Source organism: Enoplosus armatus, chromosome 4 (assembly GCF_043641665.1).
Source record: "Enoplosus armatus isolate fEnoArm2 chromosome 4, fEnoArm2.hap1, whole genome shotgun sequence".
Lineage (NCBI taxonomy): Eukaryota > Metazoa > Chordata > Actinopteri > Centrarchiformes > Enoplosidae > Enoplosus > Enoplosus armatus.
Genome location: NC_092183.1, coordinates 15,530,807 through 15,545,349, shown reverse-complemented (window position 1 = coordinate 15,545,349; position 14,543 = coordinate 15,530,807). Strand labels below are relative to the sequence as shown.

Sequence of the window (14,543 nt, the reverse complement as noted above, 5' to 3'; positions counted from 1 at the left end):
ACATGCATATACTCACATAATAGTTTGGGGATGTTTTCTTGGCAAATTGAACTCAGCTAGATATTGTTGCTGAACAGCAGAGATCTAGGGTGAAGTGCACAGAGAGAACAATTGTTTCCACTCGCTGCTGTGTTTTACTGGTGTAACATATGGCATGTTTTGGTTAAGAAAGGAAGCTCTGAATGCCAGAGGGTGATTTAAGCCGATCTGCCTTGAAATTGAAAAGTTAGTTTGGCTCACGATCGGACAGTGAAGCGTGTTGATCTGTCTTTGGTCGCTACGGGAGACTGTGAATAATACATGGCTAAAAGCAGAGCACCCGCATTCTCATCTCTACCCTGCTAAACAGACTTCTCTCTGTCTCTCTTACTTCTGTGCTGCCTGGCTGTGTTTTCTCAGTTAAAATCCTTAGTTATAGATGTGGATATACTCTAGTTATGCTTTTGACTGACAGTATTCTGTTCATATACACTAATGCAGAAATCAATCTTCTTATTGTGCTTCCGATCTCACACTTTAATGTGCATTTGTGAATGTGTGTTTTGTTTGTGACTGTGTGTGTGTGTGTGTGTGTGTGTGTGTGTGTGTGTGTGTGTGTGTGTGTGTGTGTGTATGTGTGTCATGCAGACTGGTAGCATCTCTTCTTTCCATTCCCCCCCCTCCCTTATTCAGGAAGTGGACTAATGGCATTTGAGAGGATGGAGGGAGCGGGAAAGAGGGAGAGAGGGAGGAGGGACGGAGTTCCTTCCTGTGTGGTGTGTCATTTGTAGATCCTGTTGTACTGCGTGTGGCCTTGAGACTCAGTGGTCACCCTTCCACACCCCACCACTGCCCTCCCACGCACAACCCCCACCCAAAAGCTCTCCAAAGACAGCCACAGAATGGGAGGACTTCTCTGTCTTCTTACACTCTCCCTGCTTTCCCCCTCCGTCATTTTTCACTGTAATCGAACTATAGTAAGCTGAATGTCTTTGGGTTATAGACTGTTGATGGTACAAAATAAGCAACTTGAAATTTTTTGACATTTCATAGACCAAACAGTTTATCAGTTAATAGTGAAAATATAGACAATTACCAACAATGAAAATAAATTGTTAGTTGCAGCTCTATTAAATATGTTGACAGTAGTTTAAGGGATTAGGCTGGTGTTGGTCTACTGTATATTTTTCTTAGCAAATCCCATTAAATAAAACTAATAATGCATTAGTCTTTCTCCCAATACTTTTAGACTTTGCTATCCTGTCTGTGGTTCTCAACCCCACGCCTATTCATTCCTACTAAAGATCTATATAAATACACATTTGGATGGCTAGTGATTATTTACTGCAGCAGGACAGTGTATGTAGGGGTGATTCAAAATAAGCTACACTGCCCATAATGAAGGAACATGTGACTCAGTGCAACAATGTGGCTCATTTGTGTGGATCTAATAGTTTTTGGACAACAATGGAGGAAGGAGGCTTTGGCTACACTGGGATTTGTTGACAATGAGAAAACTATAGAATATCACCACCTATCCATAAAGTCGAATTCCAAATGTGTGATAGAAACGTGTCGTCATGGGTTGGTATATGAATACAAAAAAAAAATGAGACGTAGTGGATTTGTGCGAGAGGCAAAGCGTGCCTATGAGAGACAGTGAGGTGGAGAAAACAGACAACGGCCGACGACAGTGAGAGAGCGAGATAAACAGACAGAGAGAGAGAGAGAGAGAGAGAGAGAGAGAGGAGATAGACACAGACAGACAGCCTTTTGAGATTCCACTCACGAATCTCTGAGTGTCTCTCGGTCTCTGAAGTATTGAATGAAAATGACTCCCCACCTTCACACACACACACGCACACACGAAGTATGCATGCATTACACACATTAGCAAGGAACACAATCGGTAAACATATAGGGATGAAAGAGTTTGTGTGTTATCTCATTAAGTATTACCGAGCCCTTTAGTCTGATGGGATTAGTGTACTGTGAATGTAGTACAGAGAAAGTCTGATTAGCTCGTAAAGTAGCAAACTGTAGTGTAATTGCACTACATTTCAACGTCTACAGTTCCTTCAACAGTTTTTGTATTTTCTACAGCAAAGCAACGCATGTTTTGATCATTTACGTAAAAAGTTTTCAATCTGCAATCTACATGTTTTTTGTTTTGTCCACAATGAGTCAACTCTCATGTCAGCACTCATTGCTCAGTCCTGTAAAGCACAGGATAAGATAAAGCAATGTTGTTGTATATCAATGAAGTGTGTCATATCGGATGGAGAAATTGTACACACATTGCCACAATGTGTGTAGCAGTGTGGTGGAAGAGAGGTCTTCCCACATCTGCACATGTGCTTGGACAACTTGGCCTCAAACTCAAGTAAAGTCCTTTTCATTTTGACATATTGGCACATCGCAAATGTTGACTGCCTTTCTTAGTATGTTTTTTGTTGGTTTGTGTTGTCATGGTGATTCTTTACCACCTGAGGAAAAAGTTACACACAAAACCATGACTATGCACGTGAAAAAAAGCACCTCTTATCTTTTAAATCCTGAACCTCAACTATTTGTGCACATACTTTTTCTCAGGCTCTGATCTAATTTCAATCCCTTTTTGGACATTTTGTCTTTGTGGAGGGCGGTGTACTTTAGTGCACTGTACTGTATGTCTTGTTGTGTATGTCTGGTATATTGTAGCGTTCTCCCAGAGGGTGGGGGTTTGAATAATTTATGCAACAAATGAGTTTGCCAGGAGATGCAGGTGTTCATCTGAGGACATGCGGGGGCCGTTCCACTGCCTCAGGTTTCATCACAAACACCTTTTGGTTACAACGCCAGTAACTGCGAATGTAGGGATCAGAGTATACAGCAAGCCACAAAGAGCATATCATTGAACAATTTGATGACTCATAGAATCAAAAGGCTTAATGTAATGGGGGTTGCTGAATGGACAGACGGATGAATTGATTGTCTTGTTTTAAGATTCTTAAGACAGAATCAAGTTTCTCCGGGAACTCTATAAAAAATAAAGGAGAGACAGCAGAGACAGAGAAGGAGCGGGAGCAAAAAGAGAGTGGTCAGATACTTTGGTAGGGGCTTGGATGGGAAGCAACGGAGGGCTCTTGTTCCTTAATCTGCTTTAAAATGACTTATTAAAAGTAAATACAGTACATCAACAACTAGATGTAGGCTTTCATTTGCCAGTTGAGATTTTGTGAATCATTTGTGAGATAATCTGGGTCCTACAATTAATTCACAAATTGAATCAACAATCAACTCCATTAGGTCAAGCGCAGTGAATATTATCAGCAGCACTTTACTGTGTTTAAGCTACACAAGACATTGTTGACAGTCACATTCACACATTAAAGTATACTATGTCACAATCAGCTCAATATCTCATTGTCCTCTCTCTCTCTTGGCCTCTTCAGCAAAGTGTTTAACACTGATGTGTGAGAAGTGTAAATGATGGACTCATTAACAGTGTGTAACAATCTGTGTGCTTTTGGTGTTTACAAAGGTTAAGAGCTGGAATATGTTGAGCTTGGCTGTGAATCAGTATTTAAACAGAATTGTCTTGCAGGAATTCATTGAGTCTAATTCAGAGTCATTTACAGTAGTGTAAGAATGACAGCCGACAGTAAACATTAACTTCCTGGTCACTGCTGCTGTTGTAGCTAATTTGAGCTAATTGCACCACATTGATGTGGTCACATTACACCGGGTGAAACCCTGCAATCTCACTGTCAACACAATTATCAGCAGCCATGAGCAAATGCATAGTTTTTGAATGGGTGAGTATATACAGCAAAGGTCTTAGTACATCAGCATGTTTAATTTAACCGTTATTGACAGTTCTGAGTAACACTAAGTCGTTTCCAATGGAGCAAACATTAAATGTTGCTCAAATAATTCTCTAGCACTATCCACAAGTCAGCAGATAAAGGTAATTAGTGAAACTGAGAGAGTCTATGTCGAAATAAACATCAACTCTTCCCAGTCTGTACAGATACCAGGTCTTATGAGTCAACAAATCCTCAAGCTTTATCGACTGTTTAGCACCGACACTTTGAATGAGCACACATATTGTTATCATGCCCATCAGTCCAATTGAACTGATTAATAGATTCTTTTCTCAGTGCTTCAGTACTGTATAACTCAGCTTTCAGACCCTATGTGCTTGTGTGTACTTCAGTTTGTTCAGTGGTTTTGCAAATCCCAACAGATACTGCATTTTTGGGCCAATATCAATATTGTGTTTTAAATCAGGTAATAATATATGAGCTGAACATTTCTCAGAATCCCTGAATTCAGTTTTTTATAAAAGTGTGAACTGGATGGGTAGTTACCACGCTGTACTTAACAGTTAAGGGATAAACTTGCTGGTGCTCTCTGGTGGACAAACTGTAACTGCAATAATGTTGTGATCTCAAACAGATTTTTGACCTTTCTGCACAGCAATTTCTTGTCACTAATGGACCAACATATACGCAGATACTGATATATCTGCTATGAGCTTAAGTCAATTTAACCAATTTAGCTCATATATTTTATAACCCAATGGAGTATTGTTGCACTTATAACATAACCTTGTAACATTGCCAGACATACATTATTTTGTTTTAATTTTCATTTGATTTATGTGTTTATTTTGCAGAGACGATACCTGTTGGTTCACAGAAAAAACTTCTAAAATAATCAAGAATTGTAATTTACATTCCTTGTTCTTGGCCCGGAGTTAAAAGGCATCTTTTAGATACTTTTTAGATATACGTATTACATACAGTATCAGTTCTATAATATGCAGATAACCACTATGAATGTTTAAAAAAAAAAAAAGACTATTGATTATTGTAACAATGCAGACTTACAGGAATAGTTTGACATTTTGGGAAATATGTTCTTAGATAGAGAGATGAGAGCATTGAAACAGCTAATCAGTCTCAGTCCATAAAGTGACAAAATTTGCCACTCAGCACGTTTGGAGACTTGTTACTGCACCTGGCCAAGAAATATTCTGGCAAATAAACTCCCCGTAACAGCGCAACGTGTCGTTCTTACACCTAATTTTTTGCGCAGATCAAACAAAATTTAACATGTTAATTAGTGAGATTTAGAGGGGCTGGTCGGCAGATTTTGTTACCTTTGGACAGAGCCAAGCAGCTGTTTCCAGTTTTTGTGCTAAGCTAAGCTACCCGACTGCTGGTGATAGCATCATATTAACCGTACAAACATGTGAATGATATCAATCTTTGCTTCTGACGCTCTGCAAGAAAGCAAATCAGCTATCTTTTCAAAATGTCTAACTGTTCCTTTAAATAATGGCATATCAGGTCTTGGACTAGTACCGTAGATGTCGCTGTACAGATTTTACACAAGCATCACTATGCAAACCATGTGACTCCTCCATCTTAGTGGTGTCTGAAGAACAAACTGGAAAAAGGATTCACAGCCTCTCTTCTAAAGAGGCTTTGTGAATGATTCATTCTGCTTTTCTAATGTCATTTGAGTCAATCTGATTTGTCATAATCAAGAGAGACTGTCAGTACCAGAGGAGTTAGTGTTGTTCCCGGTGTTGTTTCAATTTTTCATAGATGGAGGGGGGTGCTGATTTTGGGGCAGGGATATATCCTGGCGTTTTTTTTGTTTTTTTTCCCCCTTGCTGCTGTATTTGGAAAATGCTGCTTTGTCAGCAGGTCAGGTAGATTTTTTTTCCTCCCCCAGTTTTTCTTTTCCTACACAAACAAACATTAAGTGCACTCACACACTCACTACCACATACACACACACATATGCACACTCATAATCTCTGCTTTGTCCTCTTTTCTCCTCTTTCCCCCCCTCCCCCCTCTCTCTCTCTCTCTCTCTGTCTCTCTCTCTGTGCGTGAAGGCAAACTCAGCAGACCTCCAGGCTGCCAGGGAGTAAAGTCATTCTGGGTAATCCAGGGTGCGAGAAGGAAGAGGGAAAGAAAGGGGGGAAAAAACTCTCACAAAATCCCAACACACACTTGATGCTGTGCATGATGTTGTACACTCAGACAAACACACTCACAAACAAACCAAATCCAGTCTCTCACCACTGAACCTCGGAGATACAATATCCATCTGTGTCCATCTGTACATTCATCTGCTGAGACAAATACGGGCTCTGTGTGCAGCAGTATATGGAATCCAAAAGACGCACGGCATCCTGTTCCCTGTTTCCGAACATTAACGATTGGGAGATGTGACGGAGGATGAGGGAATAGCGCGGGTGGTGGAGTAGAGTAGAGGAGGATACAGGAGTGTCGTCAGCCCGCTTTTATCTCAGCTCTGATTAAACCTTGTTCCTGTCTGACCTAAAAAGTCAGCTGGCGGAAACTTCAGAGACTGTGGGTGAATTTCACTGGAGCTCTTTACACCCAGCCGATGCCTTCAGAGAGGAAGAGAAAGCAAGAGGGGAGATCAGAGAAATGGAACAGAGAGTGGGCAGACACTGAAAAAACATTACACACAGACACAGGCATGCTGGCTTTATGAGCTCGCTGTTCACACATTATCATATATATGGATGTACACTCTCCCACTCAGCATGTTGTCTGGTCTGTATACCTAATGAGGATGTGGAAGAGGCCGGCGCTGGGTGGTAACTCCGGGTTAGTAAGTAGTACAATGCCAAAGGAAGCAAACAGAGGCTGTGCTGAAATGTGCCAGCGCCGCCCGTCTGGGACAAGCACAACAAAAAAACACAAGGTATAAAAATAAGCCTGGGCCAGCACGGCAGGGTATCTGCAGAAACAGGAAATGTCCCACTGAGGGAGAGAGCAAGTGAGATATGGGGGAAGACCCTTGGATTCCACTTTTGTTTTTGTTTGTTTGTTTAAGTTGTAGTTTAACTTAAGTGAAAACAGCAATACTGTTATATAAAAATACTACATTACAAGTAAAAGACCTGCATTGAAAATGTCACTAAAGTAAAAGCACTTAAGAATTATTAGGAAATGCACTTGAAGTATCAAAAGTAACAGTACAGTACTCATAATGCAGAACAACTGCCCATGCCCACTCTTACATATTATATTAATGGAGAATATTTACTGATGCATTGATGTATAAGTACTGTTGTTCAAGTTGCCTCTGATTTTAACTATTTTGTATTCTGTTGGGTAGTTTAATCCAGTGCATCATCTTTTATAAATTCATCATGTATATTGTACGTAAAATCTTTAACTTAAGTAAACTGTCAAGAATATGTAGTGGAGGAAAATGTACAATAACTACTTCTGACATCTAGTGGAAGTACTACAACTATAAAGTAGAATACCTCAAATTTGTACTATAGTACACAGTACTTGACTAAATGTACTGATGTATGACTTTCCACCGCTGTTGAGCAAAGAGGTGTTGAGTATCTGCAGACTAGTTTGAGATGTGATTTTTACTCTGTTTCTTTTTGTGTGTTTGCATCTTTCAGAGTGCTGCAGCAGCTCCCAGCCCCGTCCTTGGGAACCTTCCCCCAGGAGAGGGCATGCCAGTGGGGCCAGTCCCTCCAGGATTCTTTCAGGTATATAGTGCATACCACTTACACATTATTAGTAATGTGTTAACATTATTAGGAATCAGTATTAAGTAATATTATTACATTCTTTTTTTCATGTGAGTACTTAATTCATGAAGCCGTGAACTGTATGTATTAACGTACAGTACCTTTGCATATGTGTATAATCTGCATTAATGTGTGTGTGTGGGGGCACCACAGAGAAAAGAGTCTGACGGGAGAAATTAATCTCTCCCACACAAAAAGTCACACATGCAGCTTTGCTCCAGATCATCTCTGTTCTCCATCAGAAGGACTTTGCCAGTTGTACATCGATTAACCGTCATTATCAGTCAAACTCAGAAGCTCGCATCTGACACACAGATCAATAGCCTTCATAGGCATTTCTCAGCTCCGCTTTCAGAAAACTCAAACTTTGAGCCTGAACAGCCTTTTCCATCTCCGTCTGAAAATCAATTGTTCTTTGAAGACAAGGTCTTGTCAAGACCTATCGGTTAAAGAAACTCAACAATTACCAGATTGGTTGCCAGTTGTTCTTTCAGGTTCCATAAAATTATTTGCAAATGGACTAGATTAGAGAATATCACAGAATGCACAGCTTTACTGAATTTTGTTGGCAAAATAAATGTAGATCACAGACAATGCACACCCATGCCCGCAAAGATGTGTCCACATACCTAACTTTCAACAGCTCTCATTTATTCATTCATTCAGTTTATTACTTTAGTAACTCTCTATGTTCAACTGTTTGCATTAATTTGTTCATGTATGTATGAAAACAATATTTTAAATAATTAAAGTACTTAAATGTCCTAAAATACTGTAGCTGTTTCCTTTGATGGATCATCAGTACAGCTGATGAGAAGAGGGGTAATTAAAGAAGAGGCCCTAATCAAATCAAGTGGACCATTGCTCTCTGGTGGCAAGTTACTGTATTACTCCTCCAACACTGCAGACTGGCTTCTCTGACCACAGTGGCATCAGTTCAGCAGACATAGCAACAGCATTGCTACCGTCTGTGGTGAGGACAAGTGAAAACCCACTCACAGCTGCAAAAGAGCTTCTCACACTTGCTGCCAAACTGCACACAGTTAACACATACACTTACATCATTATTAACGAGCCTCATCTTTTATTCTCTCATTCTTTTTCCATAAATCCAATCCAATGAAAATGCGGTCAGCTTCCTGACTCTGCTGTCATGGAACTGTTGTTAAAGGAAAATGAGCCAAAAACTCAACAGAGGACACACACAGTAGTTCTGGTTGGTTTCCTGCTTTGGAGTGAAAAAACTTCCCAGTGTTCCACATAGTATGTATGCCACTTTTGTTTCTGCGAAAGGGGCTATAAAAAAATAACTATAATTTGTCACCTGGCTTGACAACCCAGGACAGTATATTTTGTCATTTTTTTGGTTGTCTTGAAGATTTTTCTTTCAATTCAATCAATTTTAGTACTATGTTTTAATACATTTCCTTAAAAATCTCCTGTATTTGTTACAGAGTCTTGCAGCCTCGTGCCATAGCGACCCTGAGTGTGTCATGCATGTGATAGATTGTGTGCACAGTATTTATAACCCTGAGTGATTCAACCTGCATTTATGCTGGGGTTTTTTCAGCCATTTATGTCACCTCGGTACCCCGGAGGACCCAGACCACCTCTGAGATTACCCAATCAGGTAAGAGCCATACTGACACCTGCAGGCAGCAGTCAGAACTGTGGATAGTAGACATGGACAGTATCTGTGTTACAGTGATGATAATGCTGTTGATGGATCCTAACCCTCTGTAGGGACTTGGAGGAGTCCCAGGTGGCCAGCCCATGTTACCCAGTGGAATGGACCCTACAAGACAGCAAGGTACACATAGACATAGAACACAGACATAAGATATTACTGCACATGTGCTCAGTCAGCACCCAGTTTATTAGCATTATTTTACATTTTGATTTTAACCAAAAAGTATTTTCTGTGGAGCCACAGCCTGATTGAGCTTTTGCCATGGAACTGACATCCCAAAACTATTAACAAAAGTAAGAGTATACAGCCACGTTAGAAGTTCTGTAAAGCTGCTTAGGCACAGCAGTGCTTTGACCTAAATGCTAATGTTGGTATGCTAACAGGCTGATTTTTAGCATGTTTTGTTCACCATCTTATTGTAGCGTCTTGCTCACATTTGTTAATTTGCACTAAACTCAAAGTAAAGCTCAGGATGATGGAAATGTCTTTAGTTTTGCAGGTGTTTGTTCATAAATCAAAGTATTGGACAAACTGAAATTCTGACTTGAAGATGGCGCTAGATGAAAGGCTATTTCAGTTCATCCTGTGGGGAACATGAGTGTGTGTACCAAAATGAGTGTGAATCCATCTAGTAGATGTTGAGATATTTCACTCAAAATCACAAAAGTCAACCTCATTGTGGCACTAGAGGAACAGTCAGGGGATCACCAAAGTCAGTAAGACTCATCCTCAGGGGACCATGAAACCAAATTTTCAAGGCAATCCATCAAATAATTATTGAGATACTTCAGCAGGGACCAAAGTTGTGGACCAGCTGACATTGCCATCAATAGAGTCGCATGGCTAGTAGTAGCTAAAAAACACACTGAAGAGCCACACTGTTGCACTGGCTAATATATTTCTTCATTGCGATGAATTTGCGGTTTATTCTGAAACAACTGCGTTTTTGATCTCTGGAGAGTCACAGTGGAGATCACAGAGCATGCTCTGGAAAGAGGTTTTATATGCTTTTGTTATTTTTGATGAGATGTGAGGAGTAAGATACACTTGCCTTGCTCATCAGTAATGAAGGAATATGTCACCCAATGCAATACTACGGCATCTTTATGTGTTTTTAATGGTTTTTGGATGACAATGAAGTTCTACAGCATGGAGACATAAGCTACATCAGTCTGTGGCTACACAAACAATACTTGTTAGGATGAATTGATTGTTAGTTTAGTATCTACATGGGATTTGTTGATAATAATAAAATATGTCTTCTTATCCTTTAAGTACACCCCCATTTACACAAACAACTCACTCCACCAGACAGCACATAAATTATGCATAGGTTAAAAGACTCAGGATGTTCATTACTGTTCAACTCAACTCACACTTAACTGTAATGACAGAATGACAGATCCTGAATCCTGAACACACTGCTCTGGAACAAACCAATAGCTGGTTGTAGTTTTGTTTTTCTGTGTTTCAGGACATCCAAATATGGGAGGACCAATGCAGCGAATGACTCCACCCAGGGGCATGGTGCCATTAGGGCCCCAGGTATGAGACCAGATGATGGGAATGGGAATATTTATTTACAAAGTATTGGTTCGGAAAGTCACTCTCTTGTTAACTGAGGGCATTTTGCTGTCTTTTTTAGAGCTATGGAGGTGGGATGAGACCACCACTGAATGCCCTGGTTGGTCCTGGAATGCCTGGCATGAACATGTGAGTGATATATACATAATGTATATACACACACACAATGTAAATATAGATTTCTCTCTCTTAAGCGTCCTTAATCTTTCACTACAGTAGATGCAGTCAGCCTTTTCTTTTATGTAGCTTTTAATTACAACTTTACTGTATGTTCTTGGCTCTTAGAGGTCTGGAAGTGGAGCTAGGAGCCAGCTTTCCTCTATTTTCTCTTCTTTTTTGTCCTTTTTTTTTACTTCTTGTTCCCATCACCTCTCTTGGGCAACAGAAGAGCGTGTTGTTGCCAACCCTTCCCAAATAAATTGGAAACAAAGAAGCTCGCCAAAAGCAGAAAACTAAAGTATGTGTGTTTGTGTGTGTATGTTCCAGGGGACCTGGTGGGGGTAGACCCTGGCCAAATCCTCCAAACTCCAATTCGGTAAGTGCTCTAACAAAGACACCCAACTGAAAGTTTAAAAGTTATTTCGTTTCTTTCATGATTTCCTCCTGTATTTTTGCAGACCCCTTACTCTTCTGCATCTCCAGGAAGTTATGTGGTATGTATGTTTGAGTTTAAACTGTTGCTGTTCACCAGCTGTACAGGCTGTATTTCATTAGTCCATGAATGAATCAATGAACCAAAACTGTAATTTCAGGGACCTCCAGGAGGAGGAGGGCCACCTGGGACCCCAATAATGCCAAGTCCAGCAGGTAAGCTCTGTGTGTGTGTGTGTGTGTGTGTGTGTGTGTGTGTGTGTGTGTGTGTGTGTGTGCGTGTGTGTGTGTGTGCGTGTGTGCGCGCGTGCGCGTGCGTGTGTACACATATGTTTATGCTATTTTCTCCTCTCATTGTTTCTCCATTTGTTTTGTCAGATTCAACCAACTCCGGCGACAACATGTACACTATGATAAACACAGTCCCTCCTGGTGGAAGCCGACCAAATGTGAGACATTTCTCTTTCTCTATATCACTGTGTCTGAGTGTACTGTGGTGCAGATGCTTATAGAGTTTGTGCATGGGTGTAATAGCTCTTCGGTGTCAAAAATTTGTATCGTTTTTACTTTTAGTTGTTTTGTTAATGGTCATTTTTGTTTCAGGTATATCATTGTCTCCTGTATATGTTCTCCTCAGTTCCCTATGGGTGCAGGTGGCGACGGTCCATTAGGGGGGATGGCTGGAATGGAGCCCCATCACATGAATGGATCATTAGGTACAGGAACAAGTAGCTTGTACAGTTTGTGCTGCATTGGCACTACATTTCTGGTTATGTTTTCCCTAATTTGTCAAATAAATTAAGCAAAATGAGCATTGATTTGATAATTGTGTCATTTTCATACGTGTGTTCCCTCTCTCAGGGTCAGGTGATATGGACAGTCTCCCCAAGGTAAGAGAAGATATTAATCTACTCTTGGAAATCCAGTTTGAAATTGCACTGCATGTCGGATTTTTTAAGCTTTAGCAGCATACGATTACCATTAAGCTGCTTTTTTACAGAACTCTCCTGGTAACCTAAGTATGAGTAACCAGCCCGGGACCCCCAGGGAGGATGGAGAGATGGGAGGAAACTTCCTTAACCCGTTTCAGAATGAAAGTGTAAGTCAGTTGTCATCTGTGTGGGATGATTAGAGGGATCTTAGGTGTTTGGTGCTCAAACCTCCATACGATAACTATTGGATTAAGCATAAAATTAAGTTAAAAATGGGTTCACATAATGTTGCTTTTAAAGGAGGGGTTTGACATTTTGGCAAATGCACGTATTTGCTTCCTTGCAGAGAGTTAGATGAGAACATCGATACCACTTTCAAATCTGTACAGTAAATATGAAGCTACAGCCACCAGCAAATTAGCTTTGCTAAGCATAAAGACTGGAAGCCAGGGGAACCAGCTAGCCTTAAGTTTTCTAATTAACATGTTATATCTCTTTGTTCAATCCATACAAAAACCAGTGTATAAACAACAAGCTGTAGCTTTATGGGGGTTCATGTGCCAGACTATTTCTTGGCTGGGTGCAGTGACTTTCCGCTGTTTCCACTGATTGCCTAGCATCCTCACTGTGACAACAGTACTCCAGGAAGTCACTTAGGATTAAATAAATAACATATAACATGTTAATTGGTGAGCTTTAGAGTTGCTGGTAGGCAGATTTTGTTACATTCTGACAGAGCCAGGCTAGCTGTTTCCCCCTGTTTCCAGTCTTTATGCTAAGCTAAGCTAAGCTGCTGCTAGCTGTAGCTTCATATTTAGGGTACAGACAGTATCAATCTTCTCATCTAACTCTGGGAAGAAATTAATAAAGCATTTTTCAATCCATAGCATCTTGGAGGGATTTCTAATTCAGTGTAACAGTGAAAAATGCTTTTCTCTCTCTCATACACACACATTCACACATACTTATTTTTCCTCATCTCATCTCTGCAGTATTCTCCAAACATGACGATGAGTGTGTGAAGGCTCTGGAAGCAGGTTTGGTCAGTCGCTCAGTAAGCTGGTGTGGATCAGTGAAAAGCAGAGAGACAGGATGTGATGTCATCTAGGCCAGTGACTATTCCTCCACCACCACCTGCCTAGTCAGGACAGTTGCCCGAGGCTCCGTCCTTCTACTACCCCCCTCCGCCCCCACCCCACCCCATTGTTTCTGTCCACGTCTCTTCTCTCCTGTTTCTTCTCCTGTTCTAAGTGGTGACTCTGCTACATTCATCAGTTCTTCCTCTGCAACTATGAGACTGTACAAAGGAACCAAATTGAAACAACCCGGAGGAGAACTCTTTGTATATTTGCATACAGTGTGTGCACACACTCCAGTCACAGACAGATGTCTCGGCCTTTTGCATCATATCACGGAGTTCATGCCCAAAAACAAAAGGCTAGTGTCCTATTTATCCTAAAGTTAAAATTTTCAAGGATCTAAAGAGATATAGACACTTTTTGATTGATGGTGAAATTTAATCTCACTGATTGTCACATGGAACATCTTTTCTTGACAACTTACTGGAAGAGAATTAGAGAGACATCACAATCATATTACCATGAGGTTTATTTAAGGCTTGTGCCAGTTTAGTCCAGTAATCTGAAGTATTTTCAACTTTTGTGGTTGTCTAAATCTTTAAGACCATTAAAATTGTGTTTTATGTTTTATATTGTGAGTCTAAGAAGTTTTTTAATTTTCACCCCCAAACTCAGCCACACATGGAAAATGTCAGATATTTTTTCCCTCTGCCTCACCTCTATCGCATTTGCAAGGCCTGATGAGGCAAACAGATGAAAGTCAGCTCTTTTTTCAGACTTAAATTATGATTTGCAGAAAGGTTTCAGTACAACCTGAATATCTGTCTTCATTTTGAATTTGAAGTCACATTAAATGGTTATTGACAAAAAAGAGCTTTGTTTCAAGGCTTAAAGCGAGACTAAAGTGACAATTACAGAATAATGGTAAATGGTAAAACAGCAAAAGTGGTCATACAGTCAGTGAATTGGCTCCATAACAGAGTAATATATAGCTAAAGTTTGTAACATTAGCTAACATTTTGCAACCGAAAGCTACTGGTAATACCAGACCAAGTCAGGCTGTAGAGACAAAACCCCTAAGTGTACTGAACTGAGCAATG

The 14,543-nt window shown here is 40.4% G+C and overlaps 1 protein-coding gene across 3 annotated transcripts in view; it reads left to right on the top strand.

Annotated features, from left to right (window-relative positions):
- The window catches only part of ssbp2a (single stranded DNA binding protein 2a), a 49,364-nt gene extending 35,291 nt beyond the window's left edge, over positions 1–14,073 (top strand). For 2 of the 3 annotated variants that reach the window (XM_070904817.1, XM_070904818.1), the window contains exons 5-17: positions 7,436–7,525; positions 9,138–9,197; positions 9,311–9,377; positions 10,732–10,802; positions 10,903–10,970; positions 11,328–11,376; positions 11,459–11,494; positions 11,594–11,648; positions 11,811–11,881; positions 12,070–12,148; positions 12,294–12,322; positions 12,433–12,531; positions 13,357–14,073. In XM_070904817.1, the coding sequence (XP_070760918.1) occupies positions 7,436–7,525; positions 9,138–9,197; positions 9,311–9,377; positions 10,732–10,802; positions 10,903–10,970; positions 11,328–11,376; positions 11,459–11,494; positions 11,594–11,648; positions 11,811–11,881; positions 12,070–12,148; positions 12,294–12,322; positions 12,433–12,531; positions 13,357–13,386 (804 nt within the window). In that variant the 3' untranslated portion in view covers positions 13,387–14,073. Of the gene's footprint in view, positions 1–7,435; positions 7,526–9,137; positions 9,198–9,310; positions 9,378–10,731; positions 10,803–10,902; positions 10,971–11,327; positions 11,377–11,458; positions 11,495–11,593; positions 11,649–11,810; positions 11,882–12,069; positions 12,149–12,293; positions 12,323–12,432; positions 12,532–13,356 lie in introns of those variants that run through there. The other variant, XM_070904819.1, reaches the window with a different exon arrangement.
- Positions 14,074–14,543: the final 470 nt, after the last annotated feature.